The sequence below is a fragment of the Oncorhynchus kisutch genome, linkage group LG23 (genome assembly GCF_002021735.2).
Source record: "Oncorhynchus kisutch isolate 150728-3 linkage group LG23, Okis_V2, whole genome shotgun sequence".
In the NCBI taxonomy this organism is placed as follows: domain Eukaryota; kingdom Metazoa; phylum Chordata; class Actinopteri; order Salmoniformes; family Salmonidae; genus Oncorhynchus; species Oncorhynchus kisutch.
The window spans coordinates 37,410,916-37,429,945 of NC_034196.2; the positions used below are offsets into that span (position 1 = coordinate 37,410,916).

At 42.2% G+C, this 19,030-nt stretch overlaps 1 protein-coding gene across 1 annotated transcript in view; it reads right to left on the minus strand.

The window, feature by feature from the left end:
* Nucleotides 1-14,028: 14,028 nt before the first annotated feature.
* LOC109868760 (nuclear receptor subfamily 6 group A member 1-A) overlaps nucleotides 14,029-19,030 on the minus strand; it is a 193,077-nt gene continuing 188,075 nt past the window's right edge. The window contains exon 11 of the mRNA XM_031803053.1: nucleotides 14,029-18,974. Within this exon, the coding sequence (XP_031658913.1) occupies nucleotides 18,838-18,974 (137 nt within the window). The 3' untranslated portion in view covers nucleotides 14,029-18,837. The remainder of the gene's footprint in view (nucleotides 18,975-19,030) is intronic.

The following is a 19,030-nucleotide window of genomic DNA, read 5'->3' on the forward strand; positions in this document are numbered from 1 at the left end:
CGGACAGACATACCCTCCTCATATTTACAGATTGTGAGGGTGGATCTGATTGGAAGGCATGTCACGCTGGTGAGGTAAGCGACGGGAGACACCTCCTATCTGCTTGGCTAAAGTAGGTCTATAGAGTGACTGACATGTGGAGGGATGACACTCTATAGATAAGTATTAGTGGCTTAATAAAAATTATAATGATTTTAGATTATACTTTAATCGTGAGCTAACCAATATCACAAGAACCGTAGGCTACTTATTGATTTTGCCACTAAAATTACTAAAACTAACATAACCAAAATAGGCCTAATTATATAACGCTATTTGGTAATAGGCCTACTGTCTTTTGTGGCCTCATATTTTGCATGCCAAACCAATAAAATATATACCGTTGTATTGCTATCGAATAATATAGGCCTACAATATGAATAAATAATCACTTATCATCCGTCTTTGATTAAATAAAATGTCAAATGTAAATAACAACACGGGACGTATAATGGGAAGACTATGGGCTGGCAATACAGACCGCGCACTGAACATAATGGGGGATGAAGCAATGGAGCCAGATCACACCGTGCAGTCCTACCTAACCCATTATTGGAAAAGCGATCCGAAACGGAACCATTATTAAAATGTATTCACCTTGCACATGATTAATAGCTGAAAATACTTACTTTGGAACTTCAGATGGTATATTTACTGATGTTGTTTAGATTTATTCAATAAGCATGCTATATGTGCTGCTCAGACATGAACAAAACAAACAAAGCAACAACTTTTGGTTTAGAGTTGGATTAAAAATGAGCGGGCGCTCAAGACTCGATAACTACGTTTCTCCTGCTTCTCGGGTTCAGCGTGGATACGTTTTGATTGGACTCCGTGCTCATGTGACATTGACTTTGGATAACGCTTTAGTTTTTTCTTCTTAGCGTGACCTCACGGATAATCTTTCAAATGCTGTTAAAAACTGTTTTCACAACTGCAACTTTCTCTATACCTTATTATTTTAACTGTGATGTAAAATATTACATGGCTAAATAGCCTAAATCCTATTAAATTCAAAGGATTTTCTGTCAAGGGCACACACACTAATCAACGAGAAAATAAGATATCAGATTGACCTGCCTTGTGCTTTTCAACTCAACATATAAGTGTAATTTATTTGTTAAACTTTCCATAAATTAATTCCATAATCTTCAATCTTGAATTACAATTAATGTTAGCCTATACCCCAGAATGTTGAGTGATAGTAGGCCTAATTATATTATTTTATTGTTGTTGCATATATGAGTACATTTAATACAGGCTAATAAACGGTTGACTGCACATATTATGTCTGACTCTGGCTTTAATCAATAGTCTACGTAGAGATACTAGCTCACTCATTATCATGTATTTATTGTGTCTTTTGTCATAACTTGAGCATGCCTGACTAAGTCCTTGGAAACTGGAGCATTTGAGAAATTACATTCACGAAATATTTGCCAGCAATATTATGTACAGCCTCCTCACCTGGAAATTGTAATTTTAGAATATTTCTCATATTAATGGTGACGTTTTTTAAAATTGTGTTAAATATAGTCCTCGTAAACTGGAAATCAGCGTCGTGGATGAGCTTAATAATGTCCTTGTGTAAAATCGAATCCACATTCAACCATTGTGCATAGCCCACTAGGCCTAAAGACACGAATCCATTAGTATAGCCTATGTGGCCGATATCTCTTTGCAGAGGAGCACAAAATGATTTCGTGAATAATGAAACATATAATGACGAAATAGATGAGACTTGAACAGTGATTTCTTAGCCCTGTCTAGCGTCAACTTGTTACATGGATTTCTCAAGTCACTAACTATAAGAATATTATAATACATTTATTATAAGTTAAACGATCATTTAAAATAGATAGGCTTATAACAACAGCCTAAACATCTCATGCAGCAAAGTGCACCGTACAATGCCACATTTTAGTGATGGAACGGTATGCGCATCTCAATCTGTTGCTGCACAGATGCATTCATACAATACGAAGAGGCTCCATATGGTAGTATTCCCAGCTCTTTGTACATCAACAACAGAGGCGTGCACCACACACACACACACACACACCCGCACGCACGCACACACACACACACACACACACACACACACACACACACACACACACACACACACACACACACACACACACACACACACACACACACACACACACACACACACACACACACACACACACACACACACACACACACACACACACACACACACACACACACACACACACAAACACACACACACACACAAGTGTACACACAAGTGTAGAATCATGTGCATAAATCAATCAACCTAGCAGATTGTCCCTAACATTTTTTTGTTATTTTAGGATTATTGTTGTTCCTCATTGATGTTCCTTATTTATTAAAGCAATATTAAGAGCCGTGAAAGTGATTATTGGTTATTGGTAAATAATAATACATTATATATTGAATATATTATACTATATTTTATTTATGTAATAATAATATTAGGGCTATTATTGTAAATTAATTATTTACACTGTCTTTATTAACGTTGTTCATATTTATTGTCCTCAAAGAGGAAATCAAATCTATCAGAAATGGCATGGACCTTAACCTCTGAGGATTAGAGGGGGGTCTGCAAAAATACATGTGCACGCATTGTGAGTGTAGAAGGGTGGAGCAAGACATATAGCCATTTGGACGAGCCTCCCTATCTATAAATCAGAGAAAATAGATAATTTGGTGTTTATATTTTGGGATGGATTTTGTTTTGTGACTGTGCTGTGGCTACAGCTAGGGCCGGACGGGCCGAAGACACGCTCTGTCTCTCTTCCAGAGACGTATTTGTAAAATAAATAAAGAAGAGATTTGTGGCTGGGCCAATGTTTAGACTTCGTATTTTTTTGTTTTTATGCCATCCTCAGCTTTTCTTTTCGTGTCACTGTCGAAAAAAGGGGAGCACCGTAACATTTATTGTTATAGCATAGATGCTGACGAATAGGCTACCTTAGTGAGTGTAGGCATCATAGTTATCTGATATTGAAGTAAATTGCAAATCAAACATTGCATAAATCCTAAAGCCTAGTCATTTGCATATTCAATACGTTTGTGTAATTCAAAAATTATTCTGAGGTGAAACTAACAAAAGACGTCAAAGCTACAGCCGACGCCTTAACTGACAGTCTTGTCCTAAAATCACGTGTCAATTTGTGCCATGACTGTCTGAAGAGCAACACTGCCGTTATTGTTAGTCCTCTATGCCATGCAAGGTAATAGGGAAATTAAACAGCCGCCTACGGCATAATGTTTCTTCAGTGAACTTCGCTTTGTGCCCAGCAACAGAGAGATAAATAGAGGTTTTGACAAGGTCAACCTCTATTGTACATCTTTGAATAAGCTACTTCGATTTTCTTCTCTCTTGAGTAGGCTAGGCCATGTGGTTATTCTGATTGATCAATGTATCCAGGACTAGCTTACATAAGAGTTGAGAAATCTGACACATAGGTCAAATAAATGTCTATTCCACGTTGGTTCAACATAATTTAATTGAAATGGCGTGGAAATCACGTTGATTCAACCTGTGTGTGCCCAGTGGGGTGGCCTATAGGCCTGTCCTGTGTTTGTACTGTACAGTGCAATCGGAAAGTATTCAGACCTCTTGTCCTTTTCCACATTTTGTTACCTTACTGCCTTAAGGTAACAAGAATCTTTCAAAATTGATTAAAAGAACCTTAGACTGGGGCGAAGGTTCACCTTCCAACAGGACAACGACTCCTAAGCAGACAGCCAAGGTAACGCATGAGTGGCTTCGGGATAAGTCTCTGAATGTCCTTGAGTGGCCAAGCCAGAGCCCGGACTAGAACCTGATCGAACATCTCTGGAGAGACCTGAAAATAGTTGTGCAGCAATGATCCCCATCCAACTTGACAGACTTTGAGAGGATCTGTAGAGAAGAATGGGAGAAACTCCCCAAATAAAGGTGTGCCACGCTTGTAGCGTCAAAGGCGCTACAATCGCTGACAAAGGCGCTTCAACAAAGTACTGAGTAAAGAGTCTGAATACTTATGGAAATGTGATATTTCAGTGTTTTATCTTTTATACATTTGCAAAAATATATGAAAACCTGTTTTTGCTTTGTCATTGTGGGGTATTGTGCGTAGATTGCTGACGGGAAAAAAACATTTCAGCGTTTTTAGAATAAGGCTGTAACATAACAAAATGTGGAAAGTGAAGGGGTCTGAATACTTTCCGAATGTACTGTATATCATACAAACAATAGAAACATTACGTTTTTAGAATTCAATTTACATTCCTGAAAGAAATGTCACTTTTCACTGTCAGAGAAAATGTTTAGGCCTACAGGCTATGGACAATCTTTCAATGTATGAAGAGTGAATGACAAAATAGTTCACTTAATGCATTCTCCAAATCAATTATAAATTGGCTCAACAACATAGAACCTTTTGGGTTTTGTAGAACTCTGAAGCCTGTGATGCAGACAGCGCTACCGCAAACCAATTTGCTGAAAGTTTCAAGAACTTTAACCAACATGTCCTCTCTCCAAATTGCTGAGGATCTCTCAAATAAAGTATTTTGGTCATATTGAGTGCACCCTCATTCACCCTCTCAAGGTGGGCAAAGAAGTTGAGACTGAGGCCGCGTGTTTAAGGTAACTATCAATTTTGACTTGGTTAACTGGTCTTTTGAAAAACAGAAGGGCTTGCACTGCTGACTTTCACTCAATTTTCCCGCCATTTCTGGACACCTGTTGCCAGCTTAGTATATTTCTATTTGGATATATGGTTAATAACAAATATGTTTATAATAATAATAATGGATTGGATTTGTATAGGGCCTTTCTACCAACTGAGGTACTCAAAGCGCTTTACAAAACACACCTCATCCACCACCAAAGTGATGCACGGCAACCATTTTGTGCCAGAATGCTCACCACACATTAGATAGCATGGTGAAAAGGTGAGGAGTGATATATCCCAATTAGGAATGAGGGGGATGATTCGGTGGCCATGATGGAAATGAGCCAGGACACCTGTGTTAACACCCCTACTCTTGCGATAATGTCAAAGGGGGTGAATGCAATGGAGAAAATGGGATAAGTCATTGTCTTACGTGATAAGAAACATGCCTGATCTAGAAAGTGAATTGTTTTCCCAGACGAGAAGTTAGCGTTTTGGTCAATCAAGTTGTGCATACAGTAAAGTAAACTTGGTCTCCCAAGAAACGCTCACATTGTCTGAATTAAGGACTCAGTTAAATCTGTATCGTAGAAGTTCAGCGCTATAGCATGATTTAAATTTAAAGGCAATGTTCCCACGTTCGCAGAGACTGCATTCACGATAAGGCTCAATCGGAAATTACGTTTACATTTCAATCGCTTTCGCACTGAACTTCCGCAATACAGACTGAATCGAGCCCTAAGACAGCCTGAGAAATGCTTACATTGTCGGAATCGCAAAATGACTGATATTTACATGCAGTGCGGCATGCTAACCAGTGGTTAGGGTTAAATAGATACACTTACAGATCTAGGATCTTAATTTGACCAATATTGTCACAGCAAAATAAATCCTGCAGCAAAGGATTTGAATGTTTAGTCCATAATACTGCTTGATTGGTGGTTAGGCTATTAGCTAGCCAAAAGTAGGCTACATGAAAAGTGCAACTGTTAATATGACCATGTGTTAGTGTGGGTTTTCAGTAAATCAGAAAGCTCATCTGCATTTCCTGCAGTGCTGGAAAATTCTCATCAACAAAAGAGTGACCAAATTAACATCCTACATCTGTATAATGTATTATGAAGAGGGTATTCATAGGAAGTGTTACCACTATCACACTCACAAGAACACTGATTGGAAGGAGTAGTCCCTAACAATGTAGTGTGTGGTGGTAAATACACTATCATGCTGGCCTACTTTAACCTCAACCACAGTATCTCCCACATGAACAGATGTGCAGAAACGTGGCCAAAATAAAAACCCTTCTTCTGCAGAATCCAAGGTCAGGCCATCTTGGCTACATGCAGTTTATCATATGTGGACGGAAATGTTATTTCAGTGTATGGGCTTTTCTTCTAACCTGGGATCCAAACTGAAGGGTTCTATTTCACGATTTTTTCACGTCACGATTTCAGTCTGGCCTTCCAACAGTGAAACAGAGCAATTCAGTTTGGATTGCAGGATTCCTTTCAACATGTGCAGACCAGCTGGCTGGAGTGTTTACGGACATATTCAATCTCCGCATGTCCCAGTCTATAGTCCCCACCTGCTTCAAAATGTCCACCATTGTTCCTGTTCCCAAGAAAGGGAAGGTAACTGAACTAATGTACTATTACCCCGTAGCACTCACTTCTGTCATCATGAAGTCCTTTGAGAGGCTAGTTAAGGATCATATCACCTCCACCTTACCTAACACCCTAGACCCACTCCAATTTGCATCACCGCCCCAATAGATCCATGGACGCTATCGCCGTTGGACTGCACACTGCCCTATCCCACCTGGACAAGAGAAATACCTATGAAAGAATGCCGTTCATCGACTACAGCTCAGTCTTCAACACCATAGTGCCCCTCCAAGCTCATCTCTAAGCTCAGGGCCCTGTGTCTGAACCCCCCTCACTGTGCAAATGGGTCCTAAACTTCCTGACGGGCCAACCCCAGGTGGTGAAGGTAGGCAGCAACACCCTGACCCTCAACACAGGGGCCCTGCAGGGGTGCGTGCACAGCCCTCTCCTGTACTCCCTGTTCACCCATGACTGTGGCCATGAAGGTGTCAAACTCAATCATCAAGTTTGCTGACGACACAACAGTGGTAGGCCTGATTACAACAACAACGAGACAGCCCACAGGGAGGAGGTGAGAGCCTGGCGGAGTGGCACCTGGAAAATAACCTCCCTCAACGTCAACAAAACAAAGGAGCTGATCGTGGACTAACGGAGTGCAGAGAGAACACGCCCCCATCCATGTCGACAGGCAGTGGGTCAAAAGCTTTAAATTCCTCGGCATGTACATCAGTGAGGACCTAAAATGATCCTTTCACACAGACAACGTGGTGAAGAAGGCGCAACAGTGCCTCTTCAACCTCAGGAGGCTGTAAAAATCCAGCTTGGCACCTAAGACCCTCACCAACTTCCACTGATGCACCATTGAGAGCATCCTGTCGGGTTGCATTACAGCCTGGCATGGCGATTGAACCGCCTGCAACCGTAGTGGTCAGCCCAACGCATCATCGGGGACACACTGCCTGCCCTCCAGGACATCTACAACACCCGGTGTCACAGGAAGGCCAAGAAGATCATCAAGGACCTCAGCCACCCGAGCCACAGCCTGTTCACCCCGCTGCCATCTAGAAGGTGGAGACAGTACAGGTGCATCAAAGCTGGGGGGTGGGACACTTGTGGTAAAGAGAGACTGAAAAACAGCTTCTATCTCCAGGCCATCAGACTGTTAAACAGTCACCACTAGCTGGCCTCCGCATGTTGCCCTGAACCTCAGACACTGTCACTAGCCGGCTCCCACACTGTACTATACCCTGCTGCACCTTAGAGACTGCTGCCCTACAGTATGTACATAGAGATGGAAAACTCCTCATTTTAATAATGTTTAAATGGTGTTTTACCCACTTGTACATGTATATACTGTATTCTAGTCATGACTCTTGTCTGGAAGCTAATTTCCTGCAATTCTATCCATTTTTCCATGGGGTTTTGTACTGTCTATTCAATTGGTTCATTCTGACATTTCTTGTTGCTTTTTTAATTAAAATATTTGATTATTTGTGAACTTGTTTGACATTATACTGTTGCACCTGCTATAATATGTGCTAAACTGAATATGCAACCAATAAACTTTGATTTGATAGACACACACTTTATGACCCCCCTCCTCCCCCAAACAATAACACTGGTCAAAAATACAACCCTTCCCCCCTCCCCCCACCCTGAACAATAACGATATCACTGATCAAAAATCCCCCCCCTCCACTTCCCTTCTTCCCCCCCCACCCTGAACAATAACAATATCACTGATCAAAAATCCAACTCTCCCCGCTTCCTTCTTTAATCCATGCTGCTGAGCTTCCTGATGGATGTACCCTTGTCCCCCTGCATTCCTGGCACGCGACTCTCAGCTTCCCTCGAGCCCACCTCGCCAGCCCTGTGATTGGGTGCCGCTGATGTGGTACGCCAGGGTTACCCTGTGGCAAGGAAACACTGGTGCTGGCCCTGAGATGGTTGAGGTTTGACGTAAGTAAGATTCACCTCTGGCACCTCATAGAGCCTTGGAACAGGATACATTGGTTTTGACTGTGTTAAAATGTTTATAACTTCTGTCACCTCTCCTGGCTGAAAACTTTGAAGCAAGTTTGTCATAAGCTAAAAACACATTGGACTGGTTTCAGTGGAGTATACATGCGATATAACATGTCCTTGGTGTAATTCCTTATTTCAGCTCCTGAACAAACGCTTAGTCACATTAAGGAAAATGACTGCACTACCACACACATGCAATGATTAAGCCAGCACTGAGCACCTCCTAGCCCAGGAGTAACAGTGGAAAACAAAATAGCACATGGACACAAAGGCTAGTGATTGTTCACCAGTTGAAAACAAAATAAAGGCTGTGTAGGCCTAACTCAGTGTGAAGACCTAACTCAGTGTGAAGTCCTAACTCAGTGTGAAGAGCTAAAGTTAGGCCTAACTCAGTGTGAAGCCCTAACTCAGCATGAAGGTCTAAATTTAGGCCCAACTCAGTGTGTCGGCCTAACTCAGTGTGAAGGACCTAACTCATTGTGTAGGACCTATCTCCTTGTGTTGGCCTAACTCAGTGTGAAGGCCTAACTCAGTGTGAAAGCCTAACTCTGTGTGAAGGACCTAACTCAGTGTGAAGGACCTAACTCATTGTGTTGGCCTAACTCATTGTATTGGCCTAACTCAGTGTGAAAGCCTAACTCATTATGTAGGCCTAACTCATTGTGTAGGCCTAACTCAGTGTGAAGGCCTAAAGTTAGGCCTTACTCATTATGTAGGCCTAACTCATTATGTAGGCCTAACTCAATGTGTAGGCCTCACTCAGTGTGTTGGCCTAACTCAGTATGAAGGCCTAACTCAGTGCGAAGGCCTAACTCAGTGTGAAAGCCTAACTCATTGTGTAAGCCTAACTCGGTGTGAAGGCCTAACTCGGTGTTAAGGCCTAAAGTTAGGCCTAACTCGGTGTGTAGGCCTAACTCAGTGTGAAAGCCTAAATCATTGTGTAGGCCTAACTCCGTGTGAAGGCCTAAAGTTAGGCCTAACTCATTGTGTAGGCCTAACTCAGTGTTAAAGACCTAACTCCGTGTTAAAGACCTAACTCATTGTCTAGGCCTAGCTCATTGTGTAGACCTAACTCAGTGTGAAAGCCTAACTCATTGTGTAAGCCTAACTCAGTGTTAAGGCCTACAGTTAGTCCTAACTCGGTGTGTAGGCCTAACTCAGTGTGAGGGAGCTAAGTAATTGTGTTGGCCTAACTCATTGTGTTGGCCTAACTCATTGTGTAGCCCTAACTCAGTGTGTAGCCCTAACTCAGTGTGTAGCCCTAACTCAGTGTGAAGGCCTAACTCATTGTGTTGGCCTAACTCATTGTATTGGCCTAACTCAGTGTGAAAGCCTAACTCATTATGTAGGCCTAACTCATTGTGTAGGCCTAACTCAGTGTGAAGGCCTAAAGTTAGGCCTTACTCATTATGTAGGCCTAACTCATTATGTAGGCCAAACTCAATGTGTAGGCCTCACTCAGTGTGTTGGCCTAACTCAGTATGAAGGCCTAACTCAGTGCGAAGGCCTAACTCAGTGTGAAAGCCTAACTCATTGTGTAAGCCTAACTCGGTGTGAAGGCCTAACTCGGTGTTAAGGCCTAAAGTTAGGCCTAACTCGGTGTGTAGGCCTAACTCAGTGTGAAAGCCTAAATCATTGTGTAGGCCTAACTCCGTGTGAAGGCCTAAAGTTAGGCCTAACTCATTGTGTAGGCCTAACTCAGTGTTAAAGACCTAACTCAGTGTTAAAGACCTAACTCATTGTCTAGGCCTAGCTCATTGTGTAGACCTAACTCATTGTGTAGACCTAACTCAGTGTGAAAGCCTAACTCATTGTGTAAGCCTAACTCAGTGTTAAGGCCTACAGTTAGTCCTAACTCGGTGTGTAGGCCTAACTCAGTGTGAGGGAGCTAAGTAATTGTGTTGGCCTAACTCATTGTGTAGGCCTAACTCATTGTGTAGCCCTAACTCAGTGTGTAGCCCTAACTCAGTGTGTAGCCCTAACTCAGTGTGAAGGCCTAACTCAGGTTGAAGGACCTAACTCATTGTGTAGGACCTAACTCATTGTGTTGGCCCAACTCAGTGTGACGGCCTAACTCAGTGTGAAAGCCTAACTCATTGTGTAAGCCTAACTCAGTGTGAAGACCTAAAGTTAGGCCTAACTCATTGTGTAGGCCTAATGCATTGTGTAGGCCTAACTCAGTGTTTAGGCCTAACTCAGTGTGAAGGCCTGAAGTTAGGCCTAACTCATTGTGTAGGTCTATTAAAGACCTAACTCAGTGTTAAAGACCTAACTCATTGTGTAGGCCTAGCTCATTGTGTAAGCCTAACTCAGTGTTAAGGCCTAAAGTTAGGCCTAACTCGGTGTGTAGGCCTAACTCAGTGTGAAAGCCTAACTCATTATGTAGGCCTAACTCTCTGTGAAGGCCTAACTCATTGTGTAGGCCTAACTCAGTGTGAGGGAGCTAAGCCATTGTGTAGGCCTAACTCATTGTGTAAGCCTAACTCGGTGTTAAGGCCTAACTCGATGTTAAGGCCTAACAAATCAAAATCAAATGTATTTATATAGCCCTTCGTACATCAGCTGATATCTCAAAGTGCTGTACAGAAACCCAGGCTAAAACCCCAAACAGCAAGCAATGCAGGTGTAGAAGCACGGTGGCTAGGAAAAACTCCCTAGAAAGGCCAAAACCTAGGAAGAAACCTAGAGAGGAACCAGGCTATGTGGGGTGGCCAGTCCTCTTCTGGCTGTGCCGGGTGGCGATTATAACAGAACATGGCCAAGATGTTCAAATGTTCATAAATGACCAGCATGGTCGTATAATAATAAGGCAGAACAGTTGAAACTGGAGCAGCAGCACGGTCAGATGGACTGGGGACAGCAAGGAGTCATCATGTCAGGTAGTCCTGGGGCATGGTCCTAGGGCTCAGGTCAGTTGAAACTGGAGCAGCAGCACGGCCAGGTGGACTGGGGACAGCAAGGAGTCATCATGTCAGGTAATCCTGGGGCATGGTCCTAGGGCTCAGGTCCTCCGAGAGAGAGAAAGAAAGAGAGAATTAGAGAACGCACACATAGATTCACACAGGACACCGAATAGGACAGGAGAAGTACTCCAGATATAACAAACTGACCCTAGCCCCCCGACACATAAACTACTGCAGCATAAATACTGGAGGCTGAGACAGGAGGGGTCAGGAGACACTGTGGACCCATCCGAGGACACCCCCTAACTCGGTGTTAAGGCCTAAAGTTAGGCCTAACTCGGTGTGTAGGCCAAACTCAGTGTGAAAGCCTAACTCATTGTGTAAGCCTAACTCGGTGTGTAGGCCTAACTCATTGTGAAGGACCTAACTCAGTGTGTGGGACCTAACTCATTGTGTAGGACCTAACTCATTGTGTTGGCCTAACTCAGTGTGAAAGCCTAACTCATTGTGTAGGCCTAACTCAGTGTGTAACCCTAACTCAGTGTGAAGGCCTAAAGTTAGGACTAACTCATTGTGAAGGCCTAAAATTAGGCCTAACTCATTGTGAAAGTCTAACTCATTGTGTAGGCCTAACTCATTGTGAAGGCCTAAAGTTAGGCCTAACAAATTATGTAGGCCTAACTCAGTGTGTAAGCCTCACTCAGTGTGTAGGCCTAACTCATTGTGTAAGCCTAACTCGGTGTTAAGGCCTAACTCAGTGTGAAGGCCTAAAGTTAGGCCTAACTCATTGTGTAGGCCTAATGCATTGTGTAGGCCTAACTCAGTGTTTAGGCCTAACTCAGTGTGAAGGCCTAAAGTTAGGCCTAACTCGGTGTGTAGGCCAAACTCATTGTGTAGGCCTAACTCATTGTGAAGGCCTAACTCATTGTGAAGGCCTAAGTCATTGTGAAGGGCTAACTCATTGTGAAGGGCCTAACTCATTGTGTAGGGCCTAACTCGGTGTGTAGGCCTAACTTGGTGTGAAAGCCTAACTCATTATGTAGGCCTAATGCATTGTGTAGGCCTAACTCAGTGTTTAGGCCTAACTCAGTGTGAAGGCCTAAAGTTAGGCCTAACTCGGTGTGTAGGCCAAACTCATTGTGTAGGCCTAACTCATTGTGAAGGCCTAACTCATTGTGAAGGGCTAACTCATTGTGAAGGGCCTAACTCATTGTGTAGGCCTAACTCATTGTGTAGGCCTAACTCATTGTGAAGGCCTAACTCATTGTGAATGGCCTAACTCATTGTGAAGGACGGTATGTGGCTTCTTCAGCAAACTACTGAACACCAGGTGGCCCACCGGAGCTTCCTCAAGGTCCCTATAACAGCATACAACAAACCACGTGTCCATCTTTGTACAGCCAAGCTCAAGTATTTTCTGTTACATCTCCTAATTTTCATTTAATATCTTGCTCAGATCTTGGTGGAGCAGACAAAATGTCCCTTTAGAACATCTCACGGTCACAGAAACTGCAAGAATGAGCTTTATACAGATTTATATATGTCATTTTGGTAAAGCACAAAAACGCATTACACTTTTCACATCCTTTATAATGTATGCTCTCTTCTGGTGGAAGAGTCCAACTGAATCAGTTAAAGGGAGGTCTACATATATGTGATGTGCAGATAAAGGTGGTAATGACCTGGTAGCCCTTCCAGGAAAATTTGACAGGAAGAGAGGAAAAAACACTGTCACTTCCTATAACAATTTTTGGGGAACTCCATAAATAGTGAAGCAATTCTGCAGCCACTTGACATTGGTAGAAGAGGAAGAGGATCCAGGAGCCTCCTTGAGAATGGGTATGAAGTCGGGAAAACGTAGCAACATTTTCCCTACACAGGGAAGATTTGACATGATGTATAGCAAGTACAGTATTACTAAAACCATAAAGGAGATTTGTTGGAAACTTATAGATTGTGTCTTTAATAAAGAGCATGTTCTGAAAAGTGACCAATAATGCATCAGTGTTTGGAGTCAACTAATCTTCTAGAGGTGAGAAAATTCCTCTTGAACTATCGTTTTAATTCCTCTACCATACACACAGTAAAGACTGTTGATAGATCTGACATTAGTGAAGCGTTTTTCATCATTAAAATAGCAGTGGAGGCCTTGGCTTCCTCTGGCCCATTTTGAAATGTGGCCAGCTACGTAAATTCCCCAGAGCTGTGGTGGGCAGTGACGCTGTCAGTGGCCCTGGCAAAGGAGCTCGATTTGGCACAGTATGGGAAGCCATTATTTCTCCTTGGTTCAGATTGACAAGACAAGAGGCACATGCTAAAAACGACACCACTTTCTCTGCCCTGTCCACAAGAAGGGGAGGAGCCAGTAACAGGATGTGACTGTCACACAGCAAACGGGCTCCCCGTAATTTATTACGACGACTCAGCTCTTTTATTTTAAGGTCTCTAGTGTAATGAGGCACCGCTATCATTGGGTAAATACCCCACCATCTTTAGACTAATATAGCCTCTGTAACCCGGGCTATCATCTGTATTTGCAAGGATCATGCGTATGCCTCTTAAAATAGGCACCCTATATGATGGATCAGTGGCTATTTTCATTTGTGCTCGTCGTATACCATCTCAAAGGCGTGGAGAACAAACGGGGAGTGGAGGGTCACAGACATTCATTCTGAGAGCGCATCCTAAATGGATAAGCTGGGGTCATTCATCTGAAATGTTACTTTTGGTCAATTATACATTTTTGGGCAAAGGGAGAGAAATAAAAACATTGAGGCCTTGGTCTCACAGTTGCATAAGGTTCATGTTTATTTAGTTTCAAGTCCTGACATTCTATGCATGCTTTGAACACGTATTGCTCTGATAGCCACAGGTAGTCAAAGTTACAGTCAGGGCAGACACATGGACACAAAGTATATAAACCCATGATGGAGGTTAAAGCTAGAATCCTTAGTTGCAACATCAATTTTTAGACTCACGAATTAATGATACATACGCCATTGATTCTTGAACATTTTTACTTATAAAATGAGTTCAATTGTTGTACCCCATCAGAATCCAAAATATAACGTAGCTTGTTTCGCTCCGATGTTTGTAAACAAAGAAAATATATTTTAAAAACACTTTATAGCCTCAAAACATGGCAAAAACTAGAATGTTTATATCATGGGATGGTCAGTCCTTGCATCCATAGCTCTGTCTATGAATTTGAGAGTGGTAACACTTCTCCAGGCCCATCCCTCAGATTTTTACCGAAACAGAGGTGGGGTGACCCTTTGATATTATTTCAAAGGATTGTAGCTTTAAGAAACAACATGTTACAGTAGAACATCACATCTTAACTTTTTCATTTCTCTGTCTGCAACCTTTTAAAACCCAGAACACCAACATAAACAAACAAAGCATTGTGCCCCCCTAAAACATGATATGACACCTGATATCACTGCAATTCAAAAGCCTTTCTTTTCATTGATACATTCTATCAAAGAGAATGAGAAAAACGATGTTGACAAATACGTATTGAAAATAAGCGAGAGGTTGTTAGTCACCATTTCAATAAAGTGTATAATGGCTTTATGCATAAGACCCCAATAGTGTTCCCTCAAATAAAATAAAGTGTTGATTGTAACACAGCACAGCAGAGTAAAGAGTTATGAGCGTAAATGTAATTGTTTGTGTCAGAGGCAAAGGTGTTGTGATGATCTGGCCCTATTCTTTTTGACACTTAGTGGTTAGGGACCTTTACCACTTAAATTGAGCAAGATTAAAAGGTACACACACAGGTCAACAAAAATCTAACATGTCAACCATGATCCAAAAGATGAGCTTCCCTGTCAATTTTAATCCCTGAGCTGCAGGATGCAATTGAGCAAGATTAAAAGGCATCTTCCCCAATTGAGCAAGATTAAAAGGTATCTTCCCCAATTGAGCAAGATTAAAAGGTATCTTCCCCAATTGAGCAAGATTAAGATATATCTTCCTCAATTATAAAGCCAACATCCATTAAAACACACACCGGTCAACAAATATCAAACATGTCAACCATGAACCAAAGCAGTGCTTCCCTGTCAATTTGAATCCCTGAGCTGCAGGGTGCCCCTTGAAAACTGGGTAGCACTGACAGATAGTACCTACCTACAGGCCAACGCATGCATCGCAAACCATGCATCTCCAAGATGTCTACCTTGTTTCTGGTAAATGACTGGGACAGAATACTAGTTATATCCCAAACCGGCTCCTCATCCCTACCAACTCACTCGGAGGACCCTCAATTGTCACTTGTTGCTAGCGAAACGAGAGTAAAGAGGGTCTCAATAAGCCCATCAACTTTGGGACACAAGTTGAATGCAGCCCCAAGGTCCGTCAGAGGGCAATATTATTTTTGACTTCGTTTGCCCTCTGACGTCCCAGGGTGATCTGCCCAGCCGGTAATATGCTTGTGTCCCCCCTTGACTAGAAACTACATAAAACATCCTCCGTTTAGGCTGAAAATGTGACGATTTCCTCCTAGACTAACTTTAATGGCGAGCAGCCCTAAAGAAAACTGGGAATATATGCGTACTGTCTTAATTAATGAAACAATTTTCCTCCACCATGCTAGGTTGCACCAGTCTGTTGTTTGCCCCTGTCTGAAGGCTGCATGCAACGTCCGGAAGTAGCATCATGGTGGTAGAAAATTGTGTTTTATTAAGACAGTATGCATATTTTCCCAGGTATTTTAGGGCTGCTCGCCATTAAAGCGAGTTAAGGAGGAAACCGACGCCTTTGCAGCATGAATGGAGGATGCTTTATGTAGCTGCTCATCGCGGGGTGACACGAGTGTATCACCGGCTGGGCTGACTGCGTCGACACCTAGAGGTAATAAGACGTCAGGAAGAACTACTAAGGGTCTCGGCATTAGCTTGAACGATGCAATTCCAGATCTACATTTAAATAATAAAACGAGCATGAAATTCAAAATTATAAAATTCCTTGTTGTTTTACAATATAATAACCTCAACAGTCAAACATTTAATTTGGGAGATGTTTCATATTTTACGTGTCAAGCATCAGAAACAGACACAAACAAATGCACATATATAATTAGGAACACCTGTCCACTCTTTTGTATGAAATTGTGCAAACTCCTAACATATCGCGGTGCTTCAAGTTGGCGCCTAGACCACTAGAGGGCGTAGTTCTTCCTGACGATACCTCTAGGTGTCGACGCATTCAGCCCAGCCGGTGATAGACTCCTGTCCCCCTCCCCGGATAGCACTTCCTTCTGGAGCCTGCAGCCTTTCTGGCTTGGTCGAAGTGGCTATAGAAGGGTCTTATTAGCCCCAACACGCTTGATAATTTCCACTCCCTCAGATTTGGGGCACTTATGCATATGGCAGAGGCACACGTGTATGTGCAAATGGCTGGCCAGGGGGGTGCGGTAAAGGGAGTGATTTGAGATTCAGCCACTGACTTAAAAAAATGAAAAATCCTAGTCACCTTCACTTCAAACAATCAAATCTAATTGATATGCAAAACATTCTTAGAAAACAACAAAATACATTCCAAGTAAATTACAAATGTTAAAAGTTGAATAAAAACAGACAAAAGTGGGACATTGAAAAGATGTGATTAATTCATTTACGAATACGCATCAATTCCCAGTTTGTTCAAAGACATGTGTATCCAAGATGTTGACAGAATGGCTACGATAGAGGCACTTCTAGTCAAAATGCCACAACTGGCTCCGACTGAGGACCTATAGCAAAACCATCAACTCTGGCACAGTCCCTTCACTTAAATCATTGTCTGGTGCAAATATGTAAACATTCAATAGATATAACACATATGTTCAGTTCGATTTGGAATGCTTTGAAGGGGAGGGGTGCACTCCGTGGATCTGATGCCAGTTTGCCCTTACAACAACATTTATTTCCTTACAGTTCTGATGTAACACTTCTAACTGACTGAGTCTGGTCAATGCTGCACTTTGCTCCAAAAACATATTGTCCTTTTTTTTTTGCCTTGTTTGTAACACACCTGAGAATACAAGTGAATATGAGTCTAACCACAGAGCCTTACATCAATTCAGAACCCAAATTGTGTCCTTATTAGTCCATTAAAATCGTATTCTATTCCATATAGTCCAAACACCCACACAAATACAACAACTCCCCTACAGAAAAAAAGACCTCAAAAAGACAAGACGGCTACTTACGACATCCCCCAAAACCTACAACTACTAATACTAAACGCGCAATTCAACAAAGTGATCCTGAGAAACTTCTGAGTGCAGTACACCAAACTTCCACCTTACCCTGTTTAGAACTCAACTTCTCGCGAACTCGAGTGAGAAAATATCACAGAAAACATTAACTGGCAGCTGCAAAATTGTTGTTGATGCACATGCAGACATAACAATCCCTGTGACCCTAGAGGTCACAGGTGGGATTTTGCTTTGAACATGTCTCTTGAAAGAGTAGAATGCACAACAACAATACTCTTGAACTATGGCTGAGCTTGCCACTATTGGCAGCATTTCACATCTATTTAAAAAAAAAAAACACACCCACACCCTGGGTTTTTAACAGTGTGCATATTGCACTTCTCGTCCTCCCAGGCATCTGGAGTAACTGGTACATCTCAGGAGAAGGTCGACTGGGACAGTAACACTTTACTGGCCTATCATCACCAATCCCAGAGTGGTCCTTCAGTTAATTCATTGATTGATCAAGAAATGCCATCTTCCATCGGAAAATCTTTCAACTGTAGTTGGAAACATGAAAGATTCTCCTTCACTTCCACTTCCCATTCGCCTTAAAAATACCCGTATCAATTCTGACTAAATGTAATTTCTACTCGCTAAAAGGCTTGAGTAGAAATGTAAATGAAAAAGAGGCTTGAATTTGCCGCCACTTTATGTTGACATTACTAGTGATGGGAAACAAGGCATCAGTGAAGACATCTCATCTGTCACTATTGGCAGACGTGTTGATATACCAATGCCACCTGAGAAACCACACCACCCCCACCATGATAAATGTAACTAATCTTAAAAAGCTAAATGTATAGCATGTAGTATATATTAAAACTCAATTCAACTACACTTAGTAACTGAGTGTGTCTTTAGAGACCTTTGGTAACAATCATTAACGCCATATTGATTATTTTTTTTAAAACACATTGGGGAAGTATATCTCATGTACTTAACTGTAGCTGAGGATAGTACAAACATACCAAAGACTGCTGAAGTTATCTTTTCACTGACACAGGCATATGTCCACTGAAAACACAACAAATATTTCCTGAGGTAGTCTTTCAGTTACAATAGCGTTTTCTAGTGGATCCCCAAACCAAAAAAAACTTCCTGGAAATCTATACGAAAAATAGCTACCATGTTAACACTTCACATACTTGTAAACTGCACTTACACGTCTGAATAATGCATTGGTTGTGCATTTCTTATTGCAGAGGCGTGTGCTCTGCGTAGATGAGAATACATTCAGATCTGTCGTGTAATAAATACATTTAGAAAAACAATTCTGTCACATTCACAAAAGAAAGAAGGGGGTCCCCCCCTCCTTCAGGTGAACGGTGGGTTTTGAGAGGCATGGCTCAGTTGCCGGGGATGAGGCCTGTTGTCAGGCAGGTGGTGGTTCCTGCTCGGAGGGTGTTGGGGCTGAACTTGCAGGAGTGTAGGACGGCCTTAAACAGCAGGGGGAGCTGTTCCAACGGAACGTTCACTAGCTTCCCTGGAAGGAACGACCATTTACATGACATTTTACACATTAGTCATTTAGCATATGCT